Source organism: Botrytis byssoidea (genome assembly GCF_014898295.1).
Source record: "Botrytis byssoidea strain MUCL 94 chromosome Unknown BBYS_047, whole genome shotgun sequence".
Classification (NCBI taxonomy): domain Eukaryota; kingdom Fungi; phylum Ascomycota; class Leotiomycetes; order Helotiales; family Sclerotiniaceae; genus Botrytis; species Botrytis byssoidea.
In genome coordinates this window covers 57,412-76,941 of record NW_024065888.1, presented here as the reverse complement: position 1 = coordinate 76,941, position 19,530 = coordinate 57,412, and the positions used below count along the sequence as shown (strand labels likewise).

Below are 19,530 nucleotides of genomic sequence, written 5' to 3'. Positions count from 1 at the left end.
TATGAATTTCTGTGCTTTACCCTTGGCTGATTCCAGATCCCTTGTATCAATTTTCCGAATAGACGGGAATCGGGCTGCATCGAAAGGGTTGAAGTTGCTAATGCATCAATGGATGTGATGGGAATCATTCGATCCCTCCCTCCGAGAGTCCCTCGAACGGTTTATATTTCGTGGCTGACTGGCTTTGGCCCTGCGAGACTAGTATCTAACGTGACAAGGGTCAATTTTGATTCACAGTATGACAGTGGTACAGCATCTGGTTGTTGCTTGGAGTCTTGGCCTGGCAAATTGCGGGTAGATTAGGTAGGTGTTTAGATGGTTGAATAGTATCTCCCTTCGACCGTTTGACGGGCGGATTCAACAACAACCGGGATAAGAAGAAAGTAAAGGTTGTTGATTTTGTTTCAAGGTTTGAATTAGCCATCATGTCCTCTTCTTCTCAGGAAATGGGGTGGTGTGGTGTGGTGTGATTGATGGTTGGTGGTTGGTGGGTTGTGGTGATCATTTTTGGCGGTTGGGAGTCAGGGGGTTGGGAACATTGGTGGAAGTAAAAAACGCTTACACATGCAAGGCCTTGCTTACTCAGATTTAACATCTCCACTGAGTTTGACTAAAGTACCCGGTTGAGTTAATTTGAACCTTGTTGTATATAACGTGGTTTATCATCGAGTGGGCTATATTATTAAATAGATCATCATTTTTATATACAAAATTCGTTTATATATAATTATATACTTTATTTATCTATTAATAGAATTTCTAAAAATTGAAATTATAAATTTTAATTACAAATTTTAATTATATAAATAATATGAAAATCTAATTATTTATTGGAAATTCAAATTATTATAATAATTATTATAGAAATATTTTTTTATAATAAAAATCATAACAAATTCCATTTTTTGATATAAAATAATAGGAATTTTCATATAAATACTAGATTTATAAAAAACTTATTTTTTATTATTTTTTATTATTATTATTTTTTTCTTTAAAATAATAATTGATTATTAAAATAAAAATATTAAAAAAGTATTAATTTTGGTGTATTTTGAAGTGGCCTACTCGATGATATAGCCCATTCGATGATAAACCACGTTATTCTTATTCAGATATTCCTGAATTAGCTTTATTAAAGTTTGCGAGTAAGTTTTATATAAGTGTTTGAGTGGATGTTTGAATATTTGAATGGTTATCTGCATACGCCCAAGGATTTACCGTCGGTGAGAAAGGGGTACAGTTTGCGTATATGCCTGCCTACATATACATACGGTGTTGTAAGAAGTGCACATAACATGGATCAGTAGATTTATCAGCCAACGATTACAAGCTCGGGGTCCGGTATGCATTTGTGCTACTAGAGAATGTAATCCGTATAGGGGTCGCACATACAATCGTAGACGTTGAAAGAACTACACTGGCCTGCCAAAACATGTAAGAAGTGAGCGTTTTGCCTCGGAATTATATTTGCAATAGTTCACGCGACCAATAATTCTCCAAAGGTACCCCCGAGCTTGTAGGACGGATCCTTAATGTTCATCGTGAAATAATATGAATCGCAAGGTATACCTCCAACAGCTGACTCAAGCGATGAAGTTGTCATACGGGCGCTGGTGGCGCCGAAAAGCAATTCTGCTTGAATCATCTCCGACTATCACAAAACTACAAGCAGTATGTTGAAAGTTGATTGGAATTCACTGTTCTTGATTGAACTGGGTATTAAAATTAAATACATTTGTATCACGCCCCGTTCCCAGAAAGCCCCCTTATTAAGCAAATGCAATTTGTGGTGTCCAGTTAATCGAAATTTAATCGGACAATCGTCGCTGTCGTTTCGGTGCCCGCTCTGAGGAGAGCGATCGCGAGTATCTATCACCGTTGCGAGACCGTTTAGGTGGAGAGCGTGATCGGCTTGGGGAGCGGGACCGTGACCTAGTCCGAGAGCGATAACGAGAGCGATATCGAGAACGAGATGGAGACCGAGACCGAGATAGAGACCGAGATAAAGACCGAGTCCTGGACCGAGTCCGGGAACGAGAACGGGACGGAGAGCGGGATGGAGACCGAGATCGAGACCGAGATCGAGAGGGGGAGCGAGAGCGAGAACGAGAACGAGAGCGGGATCTTGAATAGGAAGAACCCGTATATGATGAATAACTAGAAACAGAACTTCCTGAGTCCGACGTAGCATCGGCAGCAGCCGCAGGTAGGGTTGGCAGCGCTGGTTTTGGCATATTCTGTAGGTATTCGCGCATCTCTTCGGTGATAGCACCCATCCCAATACTTGTAAAGTAATTGATGGAGAACCTTGTGTTGCGAGGGTTATCTCGAGGGAATAATCCTTCGAAATAAGGTCGCAGTATATCGTCCTTTAAGCGAGCTTGCAATTTTGCCATTCCCATTGCTTCCGATAGATCCTGGAAAAGAATTTTGATGAATATACGACTACTTGATGTTGTCTCTTCTTCATTAAGGTGTACAATAGACAAAACGTGCCAGCCAAGAGCGTCGGAGCTAAGAAGGTGGCCAAAAAATCTCGCGATGTTTCGTAACCTGTTTGTTTCATAACGATGTATGGTATCGTAGTATTTTGCAAATGATTGTTCAAAAAGATCGGTCCAAAGACGATTTATCTTTGCAAACCGCTCCCCAATGAGTCCATAAAACTTTGAGTATGTTCTCTCCTGGGAGCAACACTCAATAACCATGGAGGGAAGTTCTGGCTCTTGTCCGGGTGGCAGTGTAACTTTCATCAGCTTGTGGCAACATTCTTCGGGGTCGATACTAGACATGATAGTCAAATATATGGTTCGCCGTAGGTTGACGAGGTCAGTATTGCTCTGATCCTTAATTTCCAAAGCCTTTTCTTCTTTTTTCTCCTCATCATCCTCACTATCGTCTTCCTCGTCGTCATCATCCTCATCGTCACTTCCCTCTCCAAGAATTTCCGCTTTGAGTCGTTTGTATAATTCCTCGTTTTGTTCCCATTCAGGATCGAATTTGAAAATATTCAATCCATCCTGGACATCAATATCATCATCCAAGGCCATGCGGTGTGTGATTTGATCTTCTTCCTCCACAAGATCCAACTCTTCTTTGATCGCAGGATTGTCTTTATATTTGTCTTTTCGAACTTGGAAAAGGACTTCAATCATATATTGCACCCGTTTGTCAATATCTGCCTCATTCAAAATATTCCTGAACTGGTCGAACACCGCCAGGGCAATAGGCCCGCTCATCTCTTCGAGATGTTGACCCACCTCACGCGTCAATCCAACCGCGATTTCCACACTATCGTCCGTCGGCTTATTGAGGAGTAACAATAGAATCTGGGCCGCGACAATCTCATTTGCTACTTGTTGATTACAAAGATGAGCAATGAACGTGGTGGCAGAAAGACAAACAGCCTTATCGTTTCTCTTGAAACCTTTTTTAAACTGCACTATTAGACGCTTTAACAGAAGCTCTCCAACCTGGGGAAGTTTTGTATTGACGATCGCGGCCATGGCGGCATATATTGGTGTGAATGGTAAACTGGCAGCCTGGGCTTTCATAATGCTCCTACAGAATAACCCTCGACCTCTAATCAGATTCTCTCCGAATAACTCTGGCACAATATGTTTTATATTTGAGACGTTGACTTTGTTGATTAAACCGTTGATTGACTTCTTCAAAGCTTCCCAGGCCATTCGCTGATATTCTTTACTCGATTTGTCGGTGATCTGGGATTGTAGAGCTCGTAGGCGCGCAGGTGGTATATAGGTACCACCAGATCGCATCGTAAGAAGCTTCTCATATTCGGCTTTCGCAGCGGCTTGCTTCTCTTCCTCCGATCTCTTCTCCATGATTGCGTGGGTTGATTCCAACGATTGAAATCGTCAGATGGTTGTCTATTTTTGTGAAGGTAACCAGTATTATTGAAAATGAGGAATTGCCGCAGGGTTAATGGCGCGCTAAAGAACGCGATGAAGCTAAGATAAGATAACAGTCACGTGATGTAGCAAAAGTGCTTTCTTCACTTTGTTCTGATAAAATTATTATAAAATATCACCTACTATATAGTTGTTTGATCAATACATATGGAGCATCTAGAAAGATACATCATTTACTTTACTTTGTACAATTTGCAATAAAACATCTACAAAACATCATTAACGTAGTTTAACACCGAGTAGGTTATATCACCGAGTGGGCCATCATTTTTACATACAAAATTTGTCTGTATGTAACCATGCACTTTCTTTATTTATAAATAGAATTTTCTAAAAATTGAAATTACAAAATTTAATTATATAAATAATATGGAAATCTAATTATTTATTGAAAATTCAAATTATTATAATAATTATTATAGAAATATTTTTTTGGTAATAAAAATCGTAACAATTTCCACTTTTTTTTAGAAAATATAAGAAATTTTTATATCAAAACTAGATTTATAAAAAGCTAGATTCTCATTATTATTTTATATTAATTTTCTTTTAAAAAATAATAATTGATTATTAAAATATAAATATTAAAAAAGCATTAATTTTGATATATTTTGAAGTGGCCCATTCAGTGATATAGCCCACTCGATGTTAAACTACGTTATACCGTCCAGTATTCAATCTTACATAAGTTATATGTAGCTTTTATTGTACCTGTTAGATGAGAGCCGTGCACCACTCCCCCCTTGTATTACGAAAGACCAGATTGACTTGACAGGGAAAGGAAGCTCTCATGTACTTTTGAACAATCAAATTGTCTTCGATTTCTTTACAATATTCAGTCTAGAAAGTAAGGAAACAGCATACCTCTCAAACCTTCAAGCTTTCGGTGTTCGGGTTGATTTAATCACACTCCTTTAAAAGTCTATTGCAACAATGGTAAGATATATCCAGCCGGCGTGTAGCTAATTTTTCGCAAGTTGCGCTGAAAGTCAAACTAACATTCGCAGCTCGATCAACTCGTTGGCCTCGCGATGCTTGTCGCTGCTTCCGTCGTCTTTCTCTACTACACTATCTGGACTCTGCTTATGGTACGGATATCATGCCCTCATCAAGAAAGGGGTTTGAAGCTAACTGTCGGGTCCAGCCATTTGTCGACTCCGATCATCCTCTCCAAAACGTATTCCCTCCTCGAGTCTGGGCAATCAGAATACCTGTCATCCTTATCTTGTTGGCATCAGCTGTCGTCGGGTCTTTTTTGAGTGTGGTCATGATCAGAAGCAACAGAAAGAAGGCTGCCAAAGCGAAAGCTGCTTTGAAGAAGAAGGCATAAATGGGTTATATTGGGGCGGATTTGGGTAATGGGATTGGTGTTGCGGCAGTACAATAGTGTTTTGTATTTACATGATATCGAACTCATTTTATGCTTGCCTGGCAGTCAGTGGGAGCCCGCGGGAAATTTGGCGCAAATTGTGGAAAGGTTGGGCGTGAGTTTTTTGGCATTTGTGAGGAATTTATATATGCATAAAATACCCCCGATAAGCAAGTGTCAATTTTCAGCCTAAGCACTTGGTGATGATAATGGTACCAGTAGTTCAATCAAACTTCTATGTGTTGTCACGAGCGAACCCTTGGAGATTATGAACGCGGTCGGCTTTGTCTTCCGACATAATCTGAAAGTCCTAGTAACAACAAACAGTTTTACACCAGCAACAACGGGTTTGCTGTACCTGCAGGAGACGTTGTTCTATTCCTACTTGACAATCGAGCTAGCAATATCCTCCTCTTCTAACGTGGCTAATTTACTGAGATCTGCTATGCAGCCTGCTCTCATGAACATCAGTCAAACTTGCAAAGTAATTTACAAAGTAATTTTCAGTCCAGATATGCCTCTATTAAAGCCCGGAAATGTATGAATAGTTACGAGTCTGGAGATGTCTCAATTGCCTTGACTCTGTTTGATCCACGGTATAGCTTATGCTCGGTACATTCAATGATTTAAAGGGGGTTAGTTACGTGACCCATTGAGGTGTATTACTCAGGTAGCTACCGCTAGAGCCAATGAATCTAATACATATACAATACTCAATATGAGCACATGTTGCTTCCTCCAGCGATAAGTACAAAGAGAGGAAGGAGATCTACAGAGAAGCGAGAGTTATTATTAGTCTACCGGTCAATCATCTCCCTACTATGAATTCACCTATGATCACGGATTCTAGCAGTAGATATAATAGGTGATAAACATTTGGTCCCATGACTATCATCGAGCTGATATCAAACGTCATCAATACCAAGGTAACACTATTTGGGTACTTGTCTAAGGGCGTCGGGAATCAGCTGCGAGGAAGGGCAAAGTTCTTTGATAGACAGACCAGGTACCTAATGACCTTGTCTATCAGAATGATGTTTAAAGTATTAAGGAGAATGCCATCGAATACGACGCATATTGCGGTGTAGCACCGGGATGTGAAAAGCATCTCATCTATTGATCAGGAGTGGCTATAATTAGTACAAAAGAACAAAAGAACAATGACAATGGAAATGGAAATGGAAATGGAGATGGAGATGGAGATGGAAATGTGATTCCGATAGTGATAACGGAATGTATTGTATGCACTTCGGCATGCTTACTAGGTAGAGAGGTAATGTGAATAACAACAATAACAAAGTGTTTTATATAAAGTCGTCGACACCAAGGTAGAAAGGTAGCAGTAGCAATCATAATAACAGATGCAATGAATCAAAGAACTTGGGTTATAATACACTTTCTCAACTCAAGGATGACAACTTGGTTATATATCTATTAGCTTCCACGAGTATGTATACACAAACCTTTATCCTGCATATCTGAATCATCTATCCATTGACTGATGCGGTCAACTCGTGCCCAGGTGTACATGATCTCCCCACTCTTGGCGAATGCCCCTCTTCATACCGCAAACATATGCCAACCAGACTACGATACCAGATCAGATAGCCATCCAGCCAGCCAGCCATCCAGCCATCCAGCCCGGCTTAGATTCAGGAGCTCTTTATGAAGAAGGGAGAGCAACAACAACCTACATACAAACATAAATACATCTACATCGTTTTACCAATATTCATTTACCTTCCCTAGAGTTACTTACAAACACGCTTCCTTTAAAATACACTCATTATTATTCAAGTCTTCCCGCGCGTTATCCTGAATTCTGATCATTCAGGAAGCCCGGGAAACTATCAAGTGTCAGACATCCGAAACACCTCACGACCTCATTATCGTGTCAACCTCGATCAAACCCGAGTCCTAGATTATAAACACTACATCTACATTACATCAACTATAAAAACTCGCGCAAGTCTCTTTAACAGGACTTTATAACCATTTGAATGCCCACCTCATTCGATAACGAAATCAACAACACTTCAAGCGGCACATCACAACCTAGCAAAACTGGCAAAGGCGCTTCAGCTGGAGTACAAATTCCCACCAAGAACGGCAAAAAGAATGGGTCGGCGAGGGATGGCGGCGGTGGCTCTGGAGGAATTATGGCGGCGGTGACGAGGAATAATGCCGCGAAATCGTGGGTTTCTCAGTTCATAAAGGCTTTCCTGAACATACACGATTGCTAATCTGCCAACTCATTTAGTAAGAACAAATCTCCCGTGGTGACTCCTCCAACTCCATCCCCAGAGGCGACGCCGGTTGTTTCCATACAAGATGAAAGTTCTGTGACATCTCCTATGTTGGAGGCACTATCGTCGACCTCTCAGGGTTCTTCCGTCACGCACAATACCATTGAATGGGCTAAGGATATTCCAGCGTTTTCCAGTTCTCCAAATAACCTTATAAGTCTCGGTGGATCGCCGCCTACTCTGCCATCTTCATACGAAGACAAGATCACGAACTACAACTATTCAGCGAGAGAACAAAAAGGGTCTCCCAATAATCACATTCCCTTATCTTCTTCGCCAATAAGTGCAGTGGGCCGTAGAAGACCTATGAGTTACCAAATGGATGGAAACCTTCCATATAGTCCTGAAGAATATCACTCCGCTCTGGCTTATGCAGCTCGACGTACCTCAAGCTATTCACAACAATCACAGGCGATGCGATATAATCCTTATCCGCCACTCCCACATCAACCTCAAGCCCACTTCCATGGAGCGCCCGATACCAATCTCATGTTGTCACCAAGAACTTCGGGCCTGGTCCCTGGTGAGAAAGGCTTTTTTTGTGGACTTGATACTTATCCGGCTCAAGATGCGAACAAACCTCCAAACAGCGTGATTGTTACCGGATTTGAGGGTGGGCTTAGTATTCATAATGTTACGAAGAGAGGTCTCGGTAAGATACTCACCTTAGATGGTTTGAGAGGCGGAGTTTACAATGCCAAGATCCTTCCGTGGACTGCTTCATCGGAACTTGCTTTCCAATATCCTTTGATCGCGGTCGTTATACACGGTCCCGTTCGAACAATCAGTGACAGCTCCAGCGCCGAATACACAGCGTCTTCAGAAAGTCCACCCGCTCCAGTTGAGGACGAGGGCCTGGGGTCCCCAAGACTACCAGCCCGCTCCGTGAACGGCGACAACGATGATGACTTGATAGACTACTATCAAACAACCGTGGAAATATATTCCTTGAGCACAAAGAGATATATTGCCACCCTACTATCTACCCCGAAAATACACGTACCAATACCTCCATCAAGCCCATTGTTTACAGCACCGGCCCCTATCGGTTCTTTGACGATTCGAGCGGATCGAGGTAACGTTGTCGTAGCTTCCGGTATTACTGGCGAAACATGGATCTTTCGGCAGCGGGATAGTGGTGAGAAAGTCGAGTTCAAGTGCATCGGGAAGGTATGGACAACCGTTCAACATGGTCTTTCAGTAGATCCAGCTGTTTTCAACAATTTTGCTGAAGGTGGACGTCAAGCTGAGGCTAGCCCGCGATCTCAATATAAGGCCTCGATCCTATCTTTAAATGGACGTTGGCTAGCCTATTGTCCTTCGGCGGCTACTTCTCAAATCTCACTCCGTGCTACTATCCCAGAAAATATTGCAACAGGGCGCATTCCTGGCCTGAATTCACAAGCTCCACCTCATCTTCCTGCAGTGAATTGTCTAGTGGATACTCCTGGTGGTGAAGGGGTGTTGAAACAAGTGCTTCAAGCGGCAACACAAGGAATTGTTGAAATCTCAGGCTATGTTGGCAAACAGGGTGCTCAATATTGGAATAATTATTGGAACAAATCTACACCTCAGCAAACGAACAGTGGGAATGGGTACCCAGCCCCCCAGAATATTTCACCTCAATTCCCTCCTACACATGGAATCAATAGCCAAGCGAGCACTGCAAGCAAGGATCCGGGTCTGATATCAATTCTAGACTTGGACTCGCTCGCCCAACAAACCTCGGGATCTTCGATCCACCCATTGGCTACTTTCCCCATGCCTCATGGGTGTAGTTTCCTGTCACTTGCGCCTAGCGGTCTCGCATTATTCACGGCTAGTAGTAAAGGCGATGTTCAGTTTGTCTGGGACCTCATGCGATTGCACTATTCAAGGTCATCTCTTCTGAAAGGGGCGAGCTCCCAGAGCGGAGGTCTACACGGACCACACGTGCGACAGATTGCACAATTCTCGCGCATGACTATTGCAAGAATTGTGGACGTCGTATGGACTGCACCGCACGGTGAGCGTGCTGCAATGGTTACTGAGCCTGGAACGGTTCATATCCTCGATCTTCCAGCTAGTGCTTTTACCTGGCCTCCACCACGACGACGCATCCACTCCGGAAACTCTGAGCAAGTAAATCCTGATGCCAATAGTGCTGCGCTTTCTGCTGTTGGGGTGGCCTCAAGTGCTGTGTCATCATTATGGACCGCAGCGCGACCTCTGGTAGGTTCTCGCAGGCGTCGAAGTAGTGTCGGCATTCCAGGCATCACTGCCGCAAGCGTGAAGTCGCAAGCAGGACAAGGAACACAGGCATTGGCGGCTGGAATCAGCCGTTCTGTGGGCGCCGCAACTGGTAAAATGAATGAAATGCGAAAATCGGGTGGAACAAAACTGCATCTACCTAAGAGCAGAAACATTCCAAACCCAAACTGCGTCAGATTCTTCAATGGGAAACATGGCGACTCGATCACCGTAGTTGGTGGGGGCATCATACGAATCTACACGGTGAAAGGCAGGAGAGCAGATCGCCCTGCGGATAAGCAAAAAGCGTCTAGGGGTGCCAAATACGTCGAGTATCAGGTACCTTCTCTACCTGATATCAGGATTGCTCCGGGGCCAGTACCAGACGACGTTCTTGAAACATTGACCAGAGATGCAGGAGAGAACTGGAAAGCGAGACAAGGATCAACTCGGGTATCGGCCCCCTCTGGAGCTGAATCCTCAATACCTCAAGCAGAGATTGAGTCAAATGCTCCATATCAGCCATTTCATACAGATCGGCGAGTTAGCCTCCACATTTATTCTCACGGAAAGACTAAATTGTCTCCTTCAACGTCTACAAGTAATTCGTCTGACAATGTTATGGCTGATTCATCCAAAAAGGCGTGGGCATTTGGTGGCCCTATAAGAAGTGCGAGACTTGATGTCGGCCCACCCCAACTTACGGAGGACGATTACCAAGCTTCTTCTTACCATCGAGCTCTCCCATCTTCCGCCATGGAGCGTGTGATGAGGGTTGCAGACAGCAATCACGAAGATATGGAGCAGATTGTGGTTACTACTCGAAGGCGTAAGGGTGCTAGTTCTAACGGTGTCCCAAGGCCAGGGGACGAGGACGAGGAAGGCTTCTTTGAAGATGATTGCGAGGTCCTGGATTTTGCTAGCCAGCGGGTTTGATCGATTATAGACTTTTCAGCCAAATTTTCCCACTTCGTAGCAATTGCATTCAACACAACGATTGGCTGAGAAGGAGTTCGTTCCATAACTCACGGGGATACAGTTACAAACGATTGTTTGCCTTTTGATTTCGGCACAAGGTCATAGGACCTTCAAAGGCTTCTTTGCATTGCATCTCTTCAGTCTTACTATGGTTGAATATCTCTAGGAGAGTCCGCGATGAGTACTTATGCATAGTTTAGGTTTAACGGCGTTTTTGGTTAAGGACATACAAGTCTTTGGGCTGGGTGAGCTAGAGGCTGGGGTACCGGTGATATGGAATAGCTGAGATTATACAGAATGGCCTGATATGCTTTTGTGAGATACCATAAACAAGAATACAACATGTACTTTTTCCAATTGACAATATCATCTCACTGCACATCATTGATTTCTTGTGACCGGGTGCATCATTTCAATTTCTTGGCTGTGTTCGAACCAATGTTGACAATTTGATACAATTTTGTGGTGGTGAATGGGGTATTACGAGGATATTTTGTACAACATGTTAAAATCCAATTGAGCTCTGGTACGAATGTAGGTCTCAAAACTCAAATAAATCGTATACCAACCATCGTGTCACTGGCCTACTTAGGGGTTTACACGTGTAGGACGTAAATCGCGCGCACGCGTGATACATCACGAATTTGTGGGCACAAGTTTCATAGTCCGGTTCTTATGCCTTGGTCGCCCTTCGGGAGATTCCAGCGGCTATCAGATAGCAAGAAACACGATAATTTGAATTGAGGGCACAAGCTGCTCTCTATGTCGCGACTACTGGGCAAAGATGCAGTGGTCTTGTTCGGTTCACACCAATTGTACTTGGGAAATTGGTGTCATATCTAAGAATATTCTAATGCCATGCCAGGACTTCCGCCAACTATGACTGGGCTATCTGTAAAGCCTTGGGAATAAGATCTCTAGCCCACGATAGCCTACATACATCGCCATACTGCTCCTGCAACCGGGGTATTGCTATCATCCTCCATCCTCCCGTTTACACTCTTAATCCATTCCTGTTCTAATGCCACCGCATCTGATTCTATTTGCGCCATGACCTCCAACTCTAGAAGCATACCACCCACCAAGGCCCTGAGCCCGCCCACCACACTTGTCATTGTAGACTTCTTTTGTAACCTTCCGAGATCTTCCAAAGAATCTCGCCATCCTTCGAGTTTCCTATTTAAAACCAAGCATTCGTCTTTCCACGCCAGGTCTAATTCCTCAATGAAGACTATTTCTTCCTCATCATCCAACATCTGATCGTGATCTCTATCCCTCAAAATCTCCTCACACCTGATAACCCACTTCTCAAACTTTCTCACGAGCCTTGCATATTTTCCTCCAGACTCGCCTAGATTCCAAGCTTCGTTGAGCACTTCATCGAGTAGCTGTATCTTCTCTTCTAAACCCCAGCCAGGAGTTCCTACGTCTTGCCACTCTTTGAAAGCAGCAGCATTGATCCTTCCAGCTTCCTCTACCTCCAGGCGAAGTAACTCATCATGTCTCTTGACTACCGATTGGAACTTTACCCCAAGCTTCTTCTTCGCACTCGCTTTCCATTGTCTGTTTACTAATTCTGCATCCCGATGCAACAAGTGCAATTGTAATAATTCATTCTGGAGCTTTGCGGTTTCCGCAGTTATTGCAATGTTCGCAGGAAGTTTGCTGGGGGTCGGGGCGGCGAGGAAAGATGCAGTAGGCGGTTTAGAACCAACGTTCTTTGCTGGTGAAAAGTGCTGTTGGAGAGTAGAGAATGCAGGTTTGCGAATGGATGAATCTCCGTATAGAGATTGTGGACGTGCTCTCACTGGGGCATCTTGCGGTTGTGCTCTCTGCGAAGTTTGACTCGGCGGGCGAGATCTTTGTGACGTTTGACTGGGTGGGCGAGGTCTTTGTGACGTTTCACTGGGTGGGCGGAGGACAGTGGAGGAATTGTTTAGTATTGTCGATGAAGAGTTTGTGCGTAAATGGGTCGGTCTTGTAGTAGCAGAAGTAATTGACGAGGTACGTATGTGCCGATTTGTAGAAGTGAGTGGTGGTCTTGAACGATCTTTTACGGGTTCGGACGTCGCAGCAGATGAATTTCGAACAGACGTTGATCGAGCCGGACCACTCGTCGTAGGAGGTTTGGTCACATTTGCCCGGGTAGATGGGGGACGTATAGAAGGATTGCTGGTACCAATGGAACTCGTAGTCGATGGTCGTGTAGATGTGGGAGTGCTCGATGCGGTTGATATGGTAGTTCTTCGTGGTTTGATGGGTAAACGACTGGGTGAAGCTAGATTATCGGGAGCTGCGGTCACAGATGATTTGATATCGGGACGAGTTAGATTAGTAATTCTCTCTGAAGGTTTACGAATTGATCTTGTCCTTGATGGAATTGTTGACATGATTTGTTTGTTGATCGTTATGTTCTGTATGAATTGGATATTCAATTATTTGTTAATAGTTTTGTAAAACAATTGAATGTAACAATTGTGTTGCTCTGTTGACATGTTATTTAAATATTGACATCCTAGCGATATTTTTATTTATTGATACTCGAGTACAGCAAGGCAATGCAGAAAGCAATGCAGGATTGATTGCATGGGGAACAGAATCACATCACACACACACACACACACACACTTGAAGTTGCGGTAAGTTATGAAGCTACGAAGCTACGAAGCTACGAGGTTGCTACGGGTAGATCAGCTATTGGCAAGTGGTGGTGAGTGGTGAGTGGTGAGTACTAGGTAGTATTGAATAAGTACGAGTCAATTATACTTGACTCTGTATTCCTCTTTACATCTGATGTTGTATATGTTGTATTGGACATGTGTGATACTGGAGCATCTTCAAGAGTTTATCAGTCAGATAAAAGGATGTCGTGTCCTTGTGTTTCTGTTAGAGAAGACTCGCAGTGACCATCTAGGGTACGAGGATTCGTGGTACCTTACACCATTGATCGATCATCGAGGTAGTCTTACATACATTATCGCAATCAAGGGGCTGCAATCAATTATGCAGACAGGTACAGCAAATCAATCGTCAACTCACCCAATGAAGTAAGAGTGATTGATTCAGTAACGACGACGGGATCAAGTCAAGACTAGGTAGCAATACGGATACCATTGTACTTCACTTCTCTTGACGAGAAAAGGTTTCCAAGGTTAATTTCATGATTTATCGGTAGGACCATATTATGGAAGTTCACGTTTATGTTCATGTTCATGTTCATGTTCATGTTCATTCATATACTCGAGTATCAACCTTATGATGATGATCTTCCGGGAACTATATGTATGTAGTATGAATGTACACATCTATTATTTTTATGAAATATATGTGTATATTATATATATATATATATACACAACGTTATATAGATTAACCTTCTCCTAAACCCATCTATCTCCTCACGCATTGCATAGCTTCCTCACAATTTGATTCAGCCCCAATCCCTAATACGAGGTCTAGAAAGCATTTTCGTAACCTCACACTCACTACCTCGAGACTACTAAGTACCTTGGGTATTCAAAGTACAACATCATATCACATCACATCGCATCACATCGCATCACATCACATCACATCAATACCACGACAAGGTATACGCATACGTCAAAATTATCTTTTCAAGGTCCCTTGCTATCTTATATCCTACCCTGCTTATCTATCTATCTACCCATCCATTCATCTATCCATCCATCCATCTATCTGCCGGCATCTACGAAGATCATCATGACGATCATTCTCATACACATCTGAAGTTTCGGCTTTGTAGTTACCCCCGCCGTCTACGCACGACTCTTTAAATTCTAAGTATAGATTGAAATGAAAAGAATGGAAGAAAAAAAGGAACCCACCCCCCTTGACCTTCTCCCTCTTATCTCTATCCTCACTTCCCTACCTTCTGCTACAACAAAGCATAATATATCAAGCAGCATGGAATATACTCAAAAACGCCTGATCCGAAATTCAAGGTAGGTAGGTATTCATACTATCCTACATCCCATCTATTTTTCATGATGGGATGAATCCAAAAATAAATAAAATCCAGCTTCCCTTCTATGGCATCGGTGTTTTTCCCTCTTTCTTTCCATGTAAATTTCCTTCTAGAACTCCTCATCTGTTTCAATTTCATCATCATCAATATCCAGATCCATGCGTTGTAGGACAAGTTCAATAAGAACTTTAGTCAAAACAAATGCATGAACTTATTGCAAGATATCTAGTCCATACATGCCCTTGCGAAAATCCCTTTTCATCGTTCCGTCGTTTGACCATTTCAAGGGATCCCGGTTGGCGACCTTGTTTTATATCACACCCAAAGTACCAAAGTAAGTCGAATAACTGTGAATTTGTGTGATTTCTATCTTCCTTCATCTTTCTCTTATCGTTGCAACTCTGATTCAATTTATTACATTGAAGAATAATTATCATTTGAACAATCGCGATTTTCTATCAAGAAGTCAAAGTTGAGAGACTTGAAACAAGATGGATACAGCAGTCAATTCGCCCTACCGAGAGCCCCTCGTGAAGTACACGAAGGCGCTTCCCAGTACACCAATAGAATTGAAAGATTCTCAGCAAACAATCATGTCAAAAACCTTGCCTTCTTTGCCAGCAAGAACGAGCTCTCTGCCGGAGAGGAAAAGCTCAAGAGCAATGTCAATTCCACGTCGAGCCGTTGGGAGTACTCCAATTGCGTCGAAAAAGTCTTCCATTGCGAGCATATCATCTTCGGGTTACTCTGGTTCTGTCCTTTCTCGAACTTTGTCCGGGGGTAGCAACTTTACCAAAGATTCACTCAGCTATACTGAATCGGAGTTTCGAAAAACTCCTCCGATACCAGAGCAAGACGAACAGAACCACGTATCTCCTACGACACCAAGAAAGGATATAGGAAGTCCAAGATCTTTATCAAGTTTGAAATCTTCTCCAACGCAAGAAATTTGGAGGAGAAGATCGTTAGTGACCCAGAAGGGAATTGAGTTTCCTGATTTGAAACTTCTAAAGAGTAACGGCTCAACGGCAAGTCCTCCTTCCAAAAACGGCAACTTGGCACTCGATCGTTCCTTGCCCAAACTACCAAGTCAGGTTCTCCGATATAGAGAGCTTTCTGATCGAGAACGAGGTCTCATACCTGCTCGTGAAGCACCGCAAGCACCAGCAGTACCGCCGATGGGCGCAAAGATTTCGAAGCTGAAAGACATCAGCAAACGAAAAGCCACAGATCAGTCTCATGAAATCAGGGGGCATGGCGAATTTAACACTAACCAGTCTGGAGATCTTGGAGAAGGGCATACGTCACAGTCGACAAACGCACCATACTCGCCTCATGGAGGTCTGCCAACACCAGAATATTTAAGATCGGATGAAGATCAAAGTCAACCATCTACACCACAAGTATTTTCACCGACTACACCACCCAGCGATCTATCATCCGCAACCCAAGTACCAATAAAGTCGGATGCTAATCACACTCAAATTATTTCCGTTGCAACAGCGAGCGATCGATCAATTTCGCAACAGTCTCCACTCATGCCTAATCTTCTTCACGGCAACCACTCTCGGAGTCCCTCGGAAACTTTGACCATCACATCTCCCCTGGATGTCGTCCGGTCACCGCAACCCCAAAAGCCACATGCCACCAAAACTATCCTTACACCTCAGCCCTCACCTCCAGCTGAATCGGCAACCTTCTCGCCATCTATTACATCCACGACCCCAACTGTTACAACAAACCCACATTCCCGTGAGACCTCTCGAACAACTACCTCTCGTGCAACGTCTCTCTCTTACTCTTATTTCCCTTTATCGCCTTCCTCACTTCCTGCTCCTGGAACAATTCTACCAGCTCCTCCCATTACATCACAACATATTGATTGCTTTCAAAGTCACAGATTTATGCGGCGATCACGAAATAATTTGTGTCCACTCCAATGCCAAACTTGCTCGAAGGGAGACTATGAACAACAATGGAAATGTACATGGTGCTGTTTAAGGGTATGTTCTGACTGCATGGCTGTTTTGGCAACAGTACGAAAAGATTTAGGCGCTTTCTTGAAATTGATTGGAAAGGATACGCCGAATGAATCCGATGGCAAGACGATGATGGTCGAGAAAGATATCGGTGAGAGAAGTGGAACTGTGAATCAGGAGAATGAGAATCATCAAGTGGGTGTTGAAGCGTGAGAGAACTTAACGGCCATGCCATGGGACATATACATCTTTGCTGCGGAGTTTTTAGGGTGAAAATATCATGGTATTTCGAGATCAAAGGCGGTCTTTATGCATCCATTGCGATTGTTTTATTGCGCGTAGTAATCGCAACGGTCCGTTTGGATGTATCCTCGGAACTGATCTTGCATATCCACATGCAATTTGATGAGCGATCGCAGGTATAGCAAGAAGTTGAGCTTCTATTGGGATAAACAGGACTAGCTTTTGTGTATATGACTAGTCATTGATGAATGTATATACTATATTAGCGATACTCAGCGGAAATTATCATGTTATTGTACATCAGATCGATCAAGGCATGATGTGTTAGCATTAAGTCAAAGTGCATAGTTGGTCTGAACTTCTACTTGTATTTTGATCAAATGATATCCAATCCCTAGGAGAGCGGCTTGAACCGCTCAGAAGCCTTCGGATAGGCCGGTTTTACTTCTATGTTGTGAGTTATTATGCCCGGGTACTATAAGGTGCCCGCTAGCCTACGGTTGTGACTTCTGTTCTTCTCCTTGGGTTAATCGACCCTTTGGTGATTGTAAGGAATGATCCAGAGATGGCAACAGATGAGAAAAACATATCACGTCAATGTTCTTTTCCCCTTAATGAACATTAGCACATCAAAGTCTCTAGCGAGCTTTCAGGAGCCTTATCTTATCTACAGGGCTGGACTAAGCTAGCAAAACCTTAAATGACTCATTTTGAGTAACCTTGGTACTCGCCCATTTTTTATGAGTCGGAGTCCACTTTACTCGATTGGGACAATCCTGCGCCCATATGTTTGATGGTTTGAAATACATCAAACGATTGTCGGCGTCGCATTCAAAGGTTCAAGTATATAACAGTAAGTCCTCACTCCTAACCTTCTCGAAAACTCACACTAGATCATCAATTGTCTACAACACCACAAGCACTTTACCTTACCTTTTTACTACGTCAAATCGCTCGTCTCTTTCTACATCTCGCGGCTTTCATGCTCCCAAGTGAAACATCCGTAAACACAGCACGCCATTATAACATGTCTTCTTCCGTCTCGGATCTTTATATTCGACCTGAAGGGGTACATGTCATCCCAAAAGAATCTCTCGATCTACGGCCAGATTCAGAGATCGATTATGACATTTTGCACCCTAAGCCAATTTCAAGTGAAAAGAATATTTGGTTCTTCTGGCATAGTGGTTTTTCCAACATGCATCATTATACCCAACGAAATGTTCGCGCCTGGCACCGGAGGTTCACAAAACAAGGTTGGACTGTCCGCGTAATCGATCGACAGCCATCTTCACCTCTGAATGTCGCAAACTTTTTGGATGTTAACGACCTGGGTACCTTCCCTGGTGCTTTCATAGACGGTACTATTGGAGGCGACCACAGTCCTCAACACACATCTGATCTGGTCCGATTTCCCCTCCTCCTAAAGTATGGTGGTGTGTACGCGGATGTGGGGATGATGCAAATCGGTGATCTAGACCGTATGTGGCGGGAGACCATCGATAACGATGCTTCTCCATTTGAGCTTTTGTCGTATAATGCAGGTACGATTGATGAGCGCTGTCTCACGAACTACTTCTTAGCTTCAAAAATAAACAATCCCATGCTTGAAAGGTCGCACAAGTTATTGCTGGCTTTGTGGGCAGCAGATGGCGGCAAGACAAGCACAGAGGGAATGCATTCTAGTCCCTTGTTGAAAGGAGTCCAATTGATGGGGGGTTCGTTCACTATTGAGGAGGACGGAAAAGCCATTTCGGCTGAAGACTGTAGCAAGCTATTGACAGATTACATCATTCAAGGACAAGTAATGACGATGGTACTGGGACTGGTCGATGAAAACGACAACTGGAATGGACCAAGATATTCTGCTGAGCATGTGTACGCCATCGAATACATGGAGGGCTCGCAGCTCATCAACGAGTTCACGGCTTGGAATGGACAAAAGGCATTTGACTTGATGTCACTTTCAATTCCTCGCAACGGGGAAGCAGAGAGCCCGGAACAAAAGCAGGCAAGAGAGATTGTGGAAGCTTGTTTGAAAAGAAGCTTTGGCTTTAAACTCGCTCATGGTCTCATTTTACGGGTACTTGGTGAGACTTTGGGGTCGCTGTGGAGAAAGCATGATGGGTCGGATATAGTACCTGGGACTTATGCAGATTGGTTGAGATATGGAATGATACATTGGACGCAAGACGAGCTTCCACCGAGAATGGATTTTCAGATCATGGAGCCAATTAAAAGGGGGCCTTTACTAGCAAGCATTTAATCATTTAGATCATAACACAAAAATTCAGAATTCAATGTCATATAGATATAGATTAAAAGTAGTCTTACAATTATACTAGCTTCGCTAAACCTTTGAAACCTACTATATGTATCTTTGAATATGGATAACATATCGAATAAAGTTGATTGTATAGAAAGGAAATATTCATCAAGTGAATAGTAATATATATTTTATCTCGGTAAAAGTTAATATCCGTATTTGATATAGTTAATATTA

At 43.1% G+C, this 19,530-nt stretch overlaps 6 protein-coding genes across 6 annotated transcripts; 4 read left to right on the top strand and 2 right to left on the bottom strand.

Moving 5' to 3' along the window:
• Positions 1-1,480: 1,480 nt before the first annotated feature.
• Positions 1,481-3,848, bottom strand: EAE97_012053 (uncharacterized protein; the record flags this gene model as incomplete). The annotated part of the gene is made up of 2 exons (XM_038882567.1): positions 1,481-1,635; positions 2,144-3,848. The coding sequence occupies 2 exons, from the start codon at positions 3,846-3,848 to the stop codon at positions 1,481-1,483; spliced, it is 1,860 nt and encodes a 619-aa protein (XP_038726585.1).
• A 1,020-nt stretch (positions 3,849-4,868) lies between these two features.
• Positions 4,869-5,265, top strand: EAE97_012052 (uncharacterized protein; the record flags this gene model as incomplete). Its single annotated transcript, XM_038882566.1, has 3 exons — positions 4,869-4,871; positions 4,943-5,023; positions 5,080-5,265. 3 exons carry the CDS (start codon positions 4,869-4,871, stop codon positions 5,263-5,265), a joined length of 270 nt encoding a protein of 89 aa, XP_038726584.1.
• A 2,039-nt stretch (positions 5,266-7,304) lies between these two features.
• On the top strand, positions 7,305-10,775 carry EAE97_012051 (uncharacterized protein; the record flags this gene model as incomplete). Its single annotated transcript, XM_038882565.1, has 2 exons — positions 7,305-7,498; positions 7,565-10,775. The coding sequence occupies 2 exons, from the start codon at positions 7,305-7,307 to the stop codon at positions 10,773-10,775; spliced, it is 3,405 nt and encodes a 1,134-aa protein (XP_038726583.1).
• A 974-nt stretch (positions 10,776-11,749) lies between these two features.
• On the bottom strand, positions 11,750-13,207 carry EAE97_012050 (uncharacterized protein; the record flags this gene model as incomplete). Its single annotated transcript, XM_038882564.1, has 1 exon — positions 11,750-13,207. One exon carries the CDS (start codon positions 13,205-13,207, stop codon positions 11,750-11,752), a length of 1,458 nt encoding a protein of 485 aa, XP_038726582.1.
• Positions 13,208-15,296: 2,089 nt separating this feature from the next.
• Positions 15,297-16,997, top strand: EAE97_012049 (uncharacterized protein; the record flags this gene model as incomplete). Its single annotated transcript, XM_038882563.1, has 1 exon — positions 15,297-16,997. One exon carries the CDS (start codon positions 15,297-15,299, stop codon positions 16,995-16,997), a length of 1,701 nt encoding a protein of 566 aa, XP_038726581.1.
• Positions 16,998-18,054: 1,057 nt separating this feature from the next.
• Positions 18,055-19,293, top strand: EAE97_012048 (uncharacterized protein; the record flags this gene model as incomplete). Its single annotated transcript, XM_038882562.1, has 1 exon — positions 18,055-19,293. One exon carries the CDS (start codon positions 18,055-18,057, stop codon positions 19,291-19,293), a length of 1,239 nt encoding a protein of 412 aa, XP_038726580.1.
• Between the last annotated feature and the right edge of the window lie 237 nt (positions 19,294-19,530).